The sequence below is a fragment of the Triturus cristatus genome, chromosome 1_2 (assembly GCF_964204655.1).
Source record: "Triturus cristatus chromosome 1_2, aTriCri1.1, whole genome shotgun sequence".
Lineage (NCBI taxonomy): Eukaryota > Metazoa > Chordata > Amphibia > Caudata > Salamandridae > Triturus > Triturus cristatus.
Genome location: NC_140580.1, coordinates 1,073,883,401 through 1,073,898,499, shown reverse-complemented (window position 1 = coordinate 1,073,898,499; position 15,099 = coordinate 1,073,883,401). Strand labels below are relative to the sequence as shown.

The following is a 15,099-nucleotide window of genomic DNA, read 5'->3' as shown; positions in this document are numbered from 1 at the left end:
CATGGGAGTGTGCGTGTTTTCCTGCTCTCTACTCTGTATGCTCCTCCCCCTCAAAGCACACCCACTCTCCATGCTAAACCCCCCCCCCCCCCAATAGCTGTTCCATTGATTTCCCGGACATTTTTTTTTTTTTTTTATTAAAGTCTCCCACCTTTCCATTGCTATCTGCCCTCAACCCCGCCCCGTGGTGTCTGGAGATGTTGACATCCTTCCCCCTGGCCCCCATATTTTTTTCTTTTTTTATAGGCCGGTGGCTGCAATTTGTTGCCGGCCTCTCCTTTCTTACCAGCTCTTTCCCGCACATTTACAGTTCCAAAATAGTCGCCTGCAAACACACCAACGTACTTATTTCTTTTCTTTCCCCAACAATGTTCATGATCATGCATTTTTCTTCCTTTAGCTGATATGGAACAGCATCAGCGAAAATGCATGAATAGAGCCAATAGGTCTGCATAGCTTTTTGAAGGCAAGCAGATTGACTTTGTCATTGCTTGTTTGATTTGCCATTCCCTGCTCTGAAGCATTCTGCAATGATCTAAGAAACCAGAGGTTGTCAAGGCGAGCTGGTACCGGGCCAACCTTGGTGTTCTCTAGGATCTTAGATGCATCATGGAGGCCCGACATGGCCTTGTAACCCTGGGTGATAGTCATGTTGTGGGCGTGTTTCTTCCAACAGGGTACGAGGATGGCTTGTTTGTGGGTGGCTGAACTAATTATTCTTAAAATGTATGATTTATGTGATGAGCCACTGATGAAGCAAAGGTAAGATAAATGTGCAATATTTTAAGAACTTGGTGTCAGTTTTCATGATGCCTTTGGTGGTGGGTGGTGCAAGAAAAGGGGTTTGTTAGAGGTTTGTTCTCACTGGAGCTCTACTTTGTGAGGTCTTTGCAATGGAGAGCTACGCTAATCTGCTAAATAATATCACTGTTGACTTTAGAGATTTTATTGCTAAAAAAAAATATTGTTAGCATTGGTTCATTGTTGGATGTAGACAAATTCGGTTTCGAACTGAGAAGCAAAAAAAAAAAATTCTGTTGTGAAGAAGGAATTGTGGGGTCTTTCGATGTTGTTTTAAGGTGTATGAGGTTAGATGAAGCAGCTGGCCATTCATTTCTTCTGTAATTCTGTCTGCAGGATGTGAACTAGTTATTGAACAAGCCAATTCTTTTTCTTACTGATGGCCGGTGTGCAAAAGGTGCACAGGTTGGTAGACTGAATGAAAGTATTCTTGAAAACAAAGTGCTGAGGGTACTCTCTTTAGGGACCTAGCCAGATGTGTGATGGTTGAGGTTGTTGCTTGTTCTGGAGTGTTGAGAAGGATGATCATGAAAAGGATGGCACAGTGCTTGGTTTAAAGAAGGGATATGCAGTAGAGTGTTAATCAGATTGAGTGTTTGTCCTTGGGTGAGCAGCGGGCGTGGTCTCCACTCCCTTGCAAGATTTTATTGAAAACAATTCATCTTTTTAATGAAAATCTTGATAGTGCATAATCTGCCCACTACTTTTAACACCCTTCACTACCCCATTTGGAAGAGATGAAAATAGGACTTGAAAAACAATGAGGAAGGACAGTGTGAGGGTATTGCGGTGGAAAAGAGACGTTGTGCCAGCTACAACCATGCAAACGACACCAAGTAAAATCCTCAAGCTTCAAAACCCAGTAGACAGTGGGGGTCATTTCACGTTTCAACGACAAACTACTCGCCCACAAACGTATCATGTGTGCTACAATGAGGGTGTGCCAGCTCTAGAGTCATCCTGTTTTCACTGGCAATGCCCCCGCTAGTTCGGCTGGGAGAAACCTTACAACAATAGCTCGATGGATATGGGGTGCAAATACATCAAATCACCTACCCTATTTAGAGCAGACTGTCTCATGCACTTTTTTCTTTTTGGGAAATCCACGGAAAACCTGGTGGTCCCACATAGGAAAAAACAGACAAATAATGCCCATTCCCTGGGAGGATACTCCCTGAATGTCAGGGCTATTAGTCAGTGCTTACATTGTTAAAGAATAAGTGCCAGGGCCCAATGTTTTGATCAGACATCTGTGGCAGCTGCTATCGAAGATCAGGGTACCAAATAGCAAGGGGTTTTAGACTTGATTCAAAATAATGCCTCTTTAATACGCCACAAGACACTCCCTGCCTCTTTATCACACTTTACCAGGTTGTTTTTCTTTCCCGATTTCTCCCTTTGTCACTTTTTTTCGTTCTTTCTCTTCCCCATTCTTTCTCCCTTTTAATGTTTTTGTCTCTCTTGTTCTGTGTCAAAGTTTGATGACGAAAAATAAGTGCAGGTCCACAAATAGGAGTGCTCGTGGCCCCCAGCTACAACCACCGGCTCAAATTAAACAGTGTCAATAGTATTTTGTTTTGCAAAAAAAAAAAAGGCTTGCTGAGAGGCCATATGAAATATGGTGTCTGCTGAGCAAACGTTTTGCACCATTAGGGGAACCACAATGGCAGGGCTCTTTGGAGGCACAGAGATATCTTCCAGGCAGACAGAGCTCTTTAAATATGGTAGGCAGTAGTCTGCCAATGTGGTGAAGGTCATTAGTGGCAGGCCGAGAGACAACCTCTAAATCAGAGGTCTTAAACTTTTTGATGCCGAGAACCACCTATCAAAACGTTTTAGGTGTAAGGACCCACTCCTGACAATCCTCACCCTTGACAACTATCGTCAACCGTACATGCCCCAAATTCACACAGCAAACCATTTTTACATTGGGGAAATAAATTAAATAGTTTAGCAAACCAAAGGTCAGTGAGCATGGGGGCTTGGTCAAAAGGTGTGGCTAAAAACAAAGGCCCTAATTTATGAGGCATTGGTGTAGGGCAGCGCCGCAAGGCTTCTTGCTGCGCTGCCCTATGCCACTGTGAAAGGGTAGGAATAGCCATCCACATACGGGTGACAATGGGATTTATGATGTCACAGCAAGTCATGTCTATTGTCAAGAGCCACCTTTTTCCATATACAAACAAGCATTGGCATAGCCAATGGGTCTCGCCTTTGGGACCTTATAAGTGTTTAGCCATGCAACAATTGATGTTGTTGCACCAAGGATATTGTACTGCATAACTAAATACTTATAAGGTTTCAAAGGCGAGACCTATTGGCTATGCCAATGCTTGTTTGAATTTCATCTTGGGAGGGCTGTCCTCCGTTATGTTTTAGTTCAGAGGAAGATGTAGTGACTTTTGCATCTTTCTTTATTGTAATCTCTCATTCTTTGCTTATTAGACTGTTAACATGGTTGTGATGTAATAGAATGCTGCTCAGTTTGAGCTTCAGTTGAGACTTGGGGCTGAGCTAAGATGATCCTGCTCCTGGTGGGGCTCAATATCTACCTAACTTCTGTACTATTACTTATACCTGAATGTACCTTGTACCATCTTACTTCTAATAAATTACTTCTTCAATCAACTACTCGGACCTTCAAAATTCAACCTTCACTACATAATACCAGTTATGAGGCGCAGTTATTAACACAACCATATGGTTGAAATGTTGATGGCATTGTTTTATGCCCTGCGGCAATTTATCCTAAAACAGAAAACTAAGATGAGGAATATTTTTTAACCTTGAGTTTTGGACATTAGACATAGGTTGTCATTGTTTCATGTTTTGTATGTATAGACACTGGGATTATTTTATTCTCATTATGTGATTTATTGTATGCGAAATATATGTTTGAGCAGCATACTGAAAAACAAAAAAAATTAAGAAAATTGCTTTATTAGATTTATCATTTTATATAGGACAATGAATATACCAAACTAGAAATTGTCTTGTGTCTTCAGTTTTAGATTCATTTTTTCCAAAAAATACAAAATAAAAAAATAAATTTGGCAACAGGGAATGAAAATGAAAAAGTCTATAATACTAAGAACCCACTTTTTCAAAGAGATCATTTTGTGACCATTTTGTACTAATGTTAAATATTCAACATCTTTCACAATTCTTGTGCAAGAATTGTGGCACTCGATAGAACTCTCAGTAGTTTATAAATTGTATACTCAAGTTTTGAGGCACACAGGGCAATCCCAGTATATTAAACGGCCATATACATACCATAACATAACATACAGCACCCCCTCAAATGCTGGTTTGCCTGAAGTGCTAAAGCACTTTCAAAATGAATACAGGATGGCCCTTGCCCTGGACTTGAGGTTTAAATCATGGCAACTTTGCCACAGTATCATCAACGATTTTAAGTAGCATTAAAGGGGAGGCAGCAGCACTGGCGATATGCGAACAGCTTACGACTAGTCCTGCTGCAAATCATGAAAGCGAGCTACCAAAAATGGTTTCTGAAACCTCGGCTTCTATGGGTTGTGAAAACTTGGGAACCAAGCCTGGTAAGCCACAATTTGAAACAGAATCTGGTTCAGACACCACCAAGCAGCCACCGGAGTCTTCTAAAAAGCGTAGGGATAAAAAAAAAAAAATAATAATAATAAAATAAAAAAGAAGGAAACAGAAAACATGGAGTGGATCTCCCCAACAGGAGTCCACTAAAACACCAATTTACGCAACAGTGTTAAAATTAAACAGCCTGATAGGCATCAGTATTCTGATACCTTTCCCTCTCGTTCCTTTCTGTGCTCTTCAGATAGTCACAGAGAGAGGGACGAGGAGAACACAGACAGGAAGAGTATGTGAAAGCAGAAAAAAGATAAACATCGCTCCTCTGATGTCATCATAAAAAAGTAAGAAAAACTTCCAGAACAAAAACAACACTTTAGAAAGAAGTGGCAAGATTTTCCCGCTAAATATGCTACAAATACTCAAGACTCTTCTCCTGAACAAGAAGTTGGTGAAAACCCTGCTCGACAGCGCAGCTGTGGTCACGATAGTTCACCAGAATCTTCTGGAGGAGAGACATACTAATGACTATATTCAAGTTGAAACTAGAGATCAGCGGCTGAGCCCACCTGATAGAGTTTATGATTTGGACATCCAAATTGAGGGTAACAAACTGTGTACTATTAAAGTAATATTGTGGCAGAAATTGACAAATTCTTATGACAGTCTCTTGACTGAGGTAGATTGGCCGTCTGAGTTTGTTAGAAAAGTCCCACAGGGGGAGGAGGTAATTTGCCATTGTTTCCAGTTCTTGTTCCAGAGGAAGTTGAAGCGTATGCCACAGAATGGGCTCTTGCACAAGACGTTCGGTCATAATCAAGCAGGCTAGGATCAGGACTCGCCATATCATATTATACCCATATGGTTCAGCCCGCAAGTGCAATCCCAATACTCTATTAAGTAAGAAGCTAGACAACATGTTGAGGAAATTCTTTCACAATTAGAATATCAAGACGTGATTGAGTCTTACGTGTCTCCAATGAATAAACCTCTATTTATTGTAGCCAAAACGGATAATTCCTATCGTATAATCTTAGACAATAGACATTTAAACAAACATACACACACCTTTGCTATGCAAAATTCACATAGTACACCTTTAATGACCAAGATGGTTCTTAATACCAAACTACATTGGACATTTCCAATGGTTTTTTAAAACTTAAAATATAGTGTCTGAGCGCAGAGATTTGTCGGTGTGTACCGCTTAATGGTTACAAAGAAAGTTCCCACAGGGATACAAGAAAAGTCCAGGTCTGTTTGCTGCCCGTGTAACGTCAATTTTACAAGAAATGGACTCAGGAGCGTTGCCATATGTTGATATTTACCCCACAGATGATGATTTAAACACACACATGTCTAAAGTAGATCGCATAATTTGGGGATTTGCTGAACATGGCTACAAATTAAAACTTTTAAAAAAATCTAAAATTACTTTTCTTAGCGTCCTATTTTGGGGATATGAATTATCAAATGAAGGCAGAAGTAACACACGGAAGGTGTGGAATCCCTTTGATAGCGATTGTGAATGCAGATCGAATAGGCCTTGACCATGTACAGTGATTAAGCCTCTTATGTTGTTGCTTGGTGTTACTGGGACACGAAGGATTATTGATGTGCAGTGTGGTTATGGTGAACAGTGAGGTATCCTTAGCAGGCATGTTTAAAAGAGTGGGATGCTACAGCCAGACATTTTCATTCTGTTAACTGTGTACTTTCCTAGATATGGTGTCTAAGGTTGTTAGAACTATCAGCCTTGGAGTGATATTCCCCCAAACCTTTTGCCTCCCCCTCCATTTTTTTGCTGATCTCGTTTTTGCTGGCCTGTGGACTCTGCGGACTTTACCACTGCTCTCCCTCCTAAACATGGTAGCACTGGCTCATGCCTAATTAGCATGCTTAATTTACTTATAAGTTCCAAACAAAGTGATACTACATGTACCCATGGCCTGTAAATTAAATGCTGCTAGAGGGCCTGCAGCACGGATTGGGCCACCCACTTAAGTAGCATTTTAAACATGTATCAGGCCTGCTATGGTAACCTCTGTGTGTGCAGTTTAAAACTCCCATTTCGACCTGGCAAAGAAAACCTTTTTGGCAGGCCTAAAACTTCCTTTCTAATACATATGTGCAGGACACGGACAACTTATGCGGCAGGGTTGAGTAAATTAAGCAGCAAGAAAAGGCTAATTGTGTGGCATTACGCTGCACATTCTGTAATAGTATTACTTCACTACTTTGTCATTTTTTGGTTTCGCCTGCACAGTCCTTTCACTGTGCTTGCAAAATCACTTGTATTTAAAGCCCGCCCAGTACTTATCATTGGTTAGCTCCCACCTGGCTCAGACACAAGGGAGTAGCAGAAAATTAAAATACCCCCCGCTTGGAACTAAAGCTCTAAGGACACCAAGGAAGAGAAACAAATGAGCCTCAACCTCCCTAAAAAGAGTTTCCTTTTCGCTTCCATCCAAACATCTATCCATGCATCCTTTCACACTTCCGTCTACCCGTTGAGAGGCACCATTACATTCGGTCATCCATTCTTTCTTTCATCCATCATTCAATCTATCGGCCATTTCACCCATCTATCCAGTCAGACATCCATCATCTATGCATGCATTCATCCATGCGTCCATTCACCAATACATCCATCATTTGACTTGCCCATCCATCAGTATAGCCTTTCATCCATAAATTGATCCTTTTGTCCATCCATTCTATTTACTTTGCCATCTGTCCATACTCTCAGATTTCCATTTACTCAGCAATCCATTCATTCATCCTCTCATCCTTTGATTTCCATTCACCCTGCCATCCTCTCAGCCACCCATCCATTATCTCATATTTCTATTTACTGTCGTCCATCCATCTGCTCAGATTCCCATTTACTTATGCATCCATTCTTTTAGATTTCCATTAACTCTGCCCTCTTTTCATCCACTTGTCCATACTCTGAAAATTCCATCTGCCCATTCTCTCTGACTTCCATTTACTTTGCCATCCATCCATGCATGCATCCTTTGAGTTTTCCATTCAATCTATTGTCATTTCACCCACCCTTTTGCATTTCCATTTATTCTGCCATCTTGTCACCCAACCACCCATCCATCCTCAGACTTCCATTCACTCTGCCTTCCTTACACCCACCCAATCACCCCTCATCCACCCATCTTCTTCTTCCCAGTCATCCCCCCATCCTTTCATCAACCCATCCATCTTTTTACCCACCAATCCATCCATCCTTTCACCCAACCATCATTTCACCTACACATCCTTTAATTTACCCATCCAAACTTTCACTCCATCATTTCACCAACTCATCCTTCCTTTCATCCCCCCTCCTTTCACCCACTTATCCATCAATACGATCACAAGCCCATCTTTCTTTCCCTTTTCTGTAAGTCCATCACTCTTTTTTCCTTTTAATTATGAGCTTTTATCTGCCAAGTTGCAGAAAAAAACAAGCTTTGAAAATGCAATAGGTTTTGCCTTTGATTAAGTTAAAGCCATTTGATTTGCTAATTGTATTGTATAGCAAACCAAATTGCTTTAACTTAATGAAAGGCGAGACCTATTGCATTTGTAATGCTTTTTTTTTTGCGAGTTGTTCCGACTGCATGCATGGTACCTGCCAAACCCAGTCGTATTCCTCAGAGAGTTGGTGAAACGACTGCCATCAATCCTTCTCATGAGGACGAAAGTGGCTTGCTGGTGACTACAGTGCACCGACTGGAGTATGGTAGTAAGAAGGGGAAAATCATCTGTAAAATTATGTGCCCTGTTGTGAAAAATTTTAACCCCAGAGATTTTTTTTTTTTTTTTACACGAATGCCATTACAGTGCAGCGCCAAGCACTGATATGGAACGCACACAGGTAGAGCGCCAAGCACTCATGGTAATAACACACCTTCGTATTAACTGCAAAGTGATGCAAAGTTTTATATTTACCAGTTTTCAGTCAATACTTATCTTGGATATTTTGCAATAATGAAACGCCGAGCTTAGCAGTTCCATGGCCTGCAACTGTGTTACTCAAGATAAAACGTATAGAACGCAGGCTTTGAAAACAGTTAATCTTTCATATGTACTCTCGAGAAGAGCCGCAATGTCTCCAACTTTTATCTCTTCAATACAGAACTAATGCTGCAGTCTGATTGTACCAAGCTTCAATGTGCTCATGCATGTAAACGCCGTCGTGCACAAAGGTGCGCTGGCTATATGTGTAGTGTGAATGTTTAACCTGCTGCATCTAATTAGAAACACATGGCCCCATAAAGATAAGAAAGTGCTTTGCGACAGCAGCAAAGCAGGCCACAGAGTCCGGATCGGAGGCGAAAGGACGTGAACCCAAAACCCTAATTTTCAATGGCAGGCCACCGTTTAGCATAAACGGTGACGCCAGCCAATGGAAATTAGAGGCAGGGCTTCAAGCCCTCTTCTGAAAGTCCTCCTTAACAATAAATCTCGCAGAGTGAGCAGCGCATGCGCTGCCACGCTAGGCGAGACCTAAAGAGGCCCAGAGAAAAACCACCCCCCCGCTTTGGCTGCTTTAAAGCAGGGGTTCACAACGCCCCTGCTCCAACGGCACTCATTTCCTTGCTTCCTATTGGTCAGCGACTCCTCGTCTGCCGTTTTCTTCTCGAGTTTTGAATCTTCAAGTCTTTGTCCTGCCTTGGTGTAGCCTGGACCAAGTACTGCTTCCAGTGGCCAGTGCCCTTGCACTGCAGGCACTTTTCTTTTTTTTTTAAACTTTCCCCTTTTGTCCCTCTCTTTCACTTCTGCCGTTGGTTGTTGGTTTCTCACCCAGTCCTCCTCCCACTGTCTGCTTGCTTTAGCGTCCCATTCTGTCCATGGTATATTGTCATGCCCCTCTCCCCTCCTCCTTTGTACAGTTTGCCCCCTTAATAGTGCTACAATACAGGTAACGGCTGCAGTGTCATAGCACTTTTTTTCCCACTTCCTGTGTTTGTTCTGGGAGCTTGTTATCTGTCCTGTAGTTTCACCTGTGGTTTCTGGTCACTGCCAGGCTAGGTCATTGGGTGCAGCAGACCTTGGTAGGACAGCATGCACATCACCCAACAAATGTAACCGGTTCATTGTTTATACTTATCAGTGCATGTAGAGGGTTGAGCACAGGTTAATTTAGAGTTTGCTTGTGACTTCACCCCGAGATGAATGGTGGTTGCTGCTTGAGAAGGGTTTCACCCCATCAATCGGTACCCCAATTTCTTACAAGAGTTTTTCTAACCGATTGCGTATTCAGCATTTACAGTAGAAAAATGGAAGTGTGATTGGAAGCTGGTTTAGGCATTGAAGCCAACATAACGTGCTTGTCTTTTTCTTAAGAATGAACTGGTGTGGCATCTTGGTCTGTTGCCTTATGTGCACTGTCTGTGTGAAGGAAGGTTGAGTGCAAATGCTGTTTTGCAAGAAAGAGAATTTATGATGCAAGAGTGAGGTTTGACCAGGGGATACCCATGCATCTACACGCTCCCCAAGATACATAAAAACCTCCCTTTTCCACCGGGGAGGCCCATCATTTTGAGCAACGAAGGACTGACCAAAAGACTGTCAGAATAATTTACCATCATTTATTTGAGGCACAAAACATGTTCTTGGCACTTTGTCTGATCTAACATGGGATGAAAATATGACGCTAGTTACTTTGGACGTTACAGCTCTATATCCGAGCATTAAGAGCGAGTGTGGGCTCAAGGCCATAAGAAAGATTCTGAGCGCCAGGTCTGCAAGTACATGGGAACACACCGAAATGGTTATCAACATGATAGAATTGATTTTAGATAACAATGTATTCATTTTTAAATATGAAATGGTACAGACAAAAGCGATGGCGTTGCCATGGGCTCCAGATTTTCACCTTCGTATTCCAACCTTTTTATTGGTTGGCTTGAGGAGGAGTGGATCTGGAGTACCATGGGGATGCAATGGAATGACTAAATTTTATTTTGGGAACGATACATTGATGATTGCCTGATGGTATGGGCAGGAGACAATAAGAAACTGGAAGCGTTTGTAAGGCACCTTGACAATAACGATTTCAATATCCGATTCACTCATGAACATAGTAGAGAAAAGATTACATTCCTGGATACAGATTTGTACATCAGAGATGGGAAGGTACAGAGCCGATTATTCCGCAAGAGGACAGCGTGCAATTCTGTGCTGCATGCATCCAGTGCACACCCATCTCATCAGATTACAGCAATCCCATATGGAGAGCTCCTTAGGGCAAGGCGAAATTGCAGCTATGACCCGGAATTTGAAATGTGTGCCAACGATAAGGTGACCCGTTTCAGAAAGAGCATACGATAGGCATATTCTAGAGAAAGCAAGATCGAGGATAAGTAAAATCAGAAGACAAGACACTCTGAATGGACACAAATTGAAGTTGATTGAGCCTTGAAAAAGTCGCATGTATATGTTACAAGAAGTGACGAAACACGTGTTGGCTCTCGACCAGTCATAGAAATCACATTTGAGAAGAATCAACCAAAAGAATAAAAGATTGAAGATTTACAATTTTGACTTGTACATAGGTTTGTGTTGACTTACTAAGCTACTGCTGTCAAATTCTTGAACTCTTAGTAATGGACGTGTGCTAGGGTTTTTGGAAATACTAAAATTGCACCGTAGGCCGCAGGATTAGGAAAGGTAGGTGGTTCTCATCTCCTTTTAGCACCGTATAAATAGAGACCTCAGAAAAACATCCATTAGTGAATTTATCCTGTGGCGCTTTCCCTATAACGAATACCACCAAGCTCTTGTTTGACCAGGGGATAGACAGAGCTAAATGTAGCCATGAAGAAAGTTTGGTAGCGGCAGGGTGTGTTCATATGAAGATAGCATATAATAGCATTTAATTTCCTTACAACGGTTGACAGTTATCTTTAGAGAACTGCATGATTTTCATGGTAGAATGGATTCATATTCATTCACGAGCTTTCAGATTAACAAATTAAAATGTGATCGGAGGACAGGTACTGAATGTTTCTACTCCTCCCTAAAACTACCTTGAATGTAGGCCGGATTATTTTTATAGACTGTGCACAAAGAATTGCAATGCTAACTGTTACATTCCAAATGAGCTTCATCCTTCATGTACGGGGACTAAATGAACAAAGGATTTGTAGTATCTCTTTAGCACTGTTTGTATTGACCGCAACATCATCTTCCACATGCCACTTGCTTAGAGAGGGTTTTATGATCTTGGGATGTTAATCAGTAACTCTGTGAAACATTACACAAACGTGCATCTGAAAATAGATGAATGCATCATATGTTACCTGTGACGACAGCCTTTTTTATGTCCTATGTGCACCTTAGCATCGAACAGATCTTTCAGAGAGAACAGTTCTGTTAAATTGAAGAAATCGGGTTCTTTGAGAGGATCATTTAATATTTTCTCATTAACAGCTGGGGAAAAAAAGAAAAAAATTACTACACCATAATTTATATCGGATACGCAGATAAGTAAAAGCTTGTAAAGACAAACAGGATACTCATTTCAAATGGAAATGCCACATTTCGAAAATATGCAACTATAGACAGAAGTGTTGCAGCCATGTACGTAATCCACAAGAAGTCAGGTAGGTTTGTAGATCTAATTTATTCCACTTGAAAGAAGTTCAGTCGATGAGCCCCTCCTCAAACGACCTCCATCCCTGCTGTTCCATTACTGAATGGCGTTGGCAAACGACCGATCCAGCAACAGGAACCGCAGAACATGGAACGCCATTTGAGAGATGCAAAGTTTACAAGATAACAATAACATAGCATGCGCCTTCGTGCTAATCCATTGTGCTTTGCACGCATGGGTTCGTATCCCATCCTTGTCGCCAAAAGGATGTTGGAGTGATGTACATAATCCACAAGAAGTCAAACGACACGTGCCAGCATGTAGTAAGTCACAAAACTTCAAGTATTTAAATACCTTTTTTCTATGCTACAACAGAGCCTGAATTATTTGGAATATCAGACCTTATTTTTTTTACTTTTGTTTAAACCGAAATACGGGAACAAAATGGAAGACGTCATACACTGCTTAAGATGCTACTACTTAAAATATGGTCATGTCTTTTTTAGATTTTGTTTTATCATATGAATTTGAATTGTCTTAATTATCATATACAAGTCCTTCTAGCCCAATATAATCTAGCTATGTTAAGAGTTCATGAACTACTTACGTTTTTGAGTTTGTAGACCCTGAAGTATTACATTATGTATTGTTTCCTTGTGTATTTTTTGCAAGTAAAGTACTTATAGCATTTATGAAATAAAAATGCATCTCCCTAATTTCTCCAACAGGCTATCAACAAAACATACCTAAATTACTGAGCAATTTGTTGAGTACTATTTGCATTCACTGTACAGTTATAGGTTGATAACCAAATCACAGACAATTAATGCCAAAGTAAATCCCAACATTAACCATGCTATAATTTGCTTGCGACTCTAAGAAAGTGAGAAATGTGCTTAAAAATTGTTCAGGTATGGATTTAATTCTGTTTGAACAAAAACTTCTAGAGTCAACTCTGCACTTAGGACATTTTTGAAGTTACAGGTTTGACGTTCATATAATTTGAAATGCTTAAATTGGAGTTGTTTTAAAAGCATGTGTGAGAGGCACGTGTCCTAGTAGACGTTGTGTGGTGCAAGTGACATAACGTGTATTTGTAAAGTGTATGTTTATCCTGAAGATTACCTTGGCACTGAAATAACAGGTTTTTGATACCCAGCTCAACGGTACTCATGTTATCGACCTCGGAAGGATTGAAGGCTGACTGGATCCGACAAGAGTCAAACCAGTAACCATGCTGTCAAACACAGATCTCTGTAGTAGACGCACAAGTACACTGAGCAACCAGGACCGACTCTAGGAGAATATTTGAGGGAGATACGGTCATACATGCCTAACAAAATATACTTCCCCCATATGCAGGGACACTAGAATTAAGAGATTTCACAGCTGTAGAATTTTCCACAATTATCAATTTGCCACAAACCTTTATCTGGTGCATAATCTGCAGATTTTAACTATACATTTTGTTTCTAGCTCAAACATACTAAATGTGACTAAAAGCATGGCAACACGTGTTGCAGTGTAGTGGAAGGCTCTTTACAAAGGTTGTCAAGTCACTTTTTCAATCATTATTGCTGTACTTGGGTGTCAAACTGGTGCTTATTAAGGGAATTTTGTCCCAGATAATGTTAACGTGTCAAAATGACAAATTAATGAAGTAATACTAGGACAAAATGTGCTGCATTATGCCTCATAACGTGCTTATTCCTGCCGCATAATTTAGTCAACCCTGCTGCGCAACTTAGTCCTACAGTGCTGCATTATTCTCGTGGGTAACTTGGTCGTACAGTGCTGCATAATTCTCGTGGCCCTGCCCTTATGTGGAGCGGAGAGACAAGCTGGCGCTTCTGTCCATCTCATCGGCGAGTTTAGTCATAGTCACTGTGACATACCCCAACATGCATTTACAATGCAATGGTCTCGGCATTGGTAAAGTTAGAGCTATTGGCATTGCTCATGACATTATTTTTGTTTATATTTTTTGTTTTTAAAACATTTAAAGAAACGGCATTGTCATGAGCAATGCCAATAGCTCTAACTTTAACAATGCCGAGACCGTTGCATTGTAAATGCTTGTTTTTAGACTGTACACAAACTCCCTGAAGGGGTCTAACACACTGAGCTATCCTACACGTAGTGCAATGTGTAATATGCGAGCGTCTCATGGATTTCCGCAGCAGGCACACGACCCACTGATCTGCCTTACTGAGTAGCCTATGGCGTTCAGCAGCATAGAAGACGGAGATCTGTACAGTAGGCACCTACAACACCCTGCTGGAAGTACTGAAACACGTGGTGTGCATGTGATAGGCTGATCTCATCGGCAGGCTCAGTCCGAGTTTGGAGCGCGAGAGTTACAGCAGATTAGACACAGAAAACGGAAGCAGGCGCCTAACCCGCGGAACTATAGCACCAGCTGATCGTGAACTCGGGTTGCAGTTTGAATAGTTATTTCCTCCTCTCTTTCAAGGGATTACATCGGTGATCCAGTCTGATGGGTCGGACAGCTCTAGTATTAGAAGCCAGAATTGTAAGAGTTCTGAAATGGATATGGAGCTAAATCCCACAACAATGTCAGGGAGTCTCTGACAGGGAGTTAGCCTACATTATTAAAAGCGCCCATTGAGACCACATATGACTCGTGTCACGGCCGTTAAAAGAACATAGGGTTGGTTACAGACAGAGATAAACCTCCTAGAAATGGAGGCTAGAAAATAAAGAGTCCGTCCTTTCGCGCCTACAGTTCTACAGGCTATCTTTGAACCGGTGCGGGGTGGCAGATCTGAGGCTTAACTCACCCGCAGCCAGGAAACATGGTATATCCCGCTGATCTATCCACATCCAGAAATAGTGCTAGTTCTCACTGCACATACCTCCCTGTCCCCTCTATCCCGCCTGGAAAGGTGTGAGGATAAACAAACATCACAGGGGAGAGGCCCGCTGCTCCGGCTCCCGGGCCGGGGCCCCCCGCAGCGCTTCTCCTCGCCTCCCATGGCTTTCCCCTACTCATCTTGACTTTATCTCCTGTCGACTGCGGGAGGGGGTGTGGTGGTGGAAGTGGGAGGCCATGAGGCAGCAAGGGGCGTGGCGCATCTGCGTGTGACACAATGACGGGGCACTGGAGCAGG

At 41.7% G+C, this 15,099-nt stretch overlaps 1 protein-coding gene across 1 annotated transcript in view; it reads right to left on the bottom strand.

Moving 5' to 3' along the window:
- Positions 1–15,099, bottom strand: part of MRPS2 (mitochondrial ribosomal protein S2) — a 75,999-nt gene that overhangs the window by 9,489 nt on the left and 51,411 nt on the right. Inside the window, exon 3 of the mRNA XM_085612870.1 lies at positions 11,676–11,805. Coding sequence (XP_085468996.1) covers positions 11,676–11,805 — 130 coding nt within the window. The remainder of the gene's footprint in view (positions 1–11,675; positions 11,806–15,099) is intronic.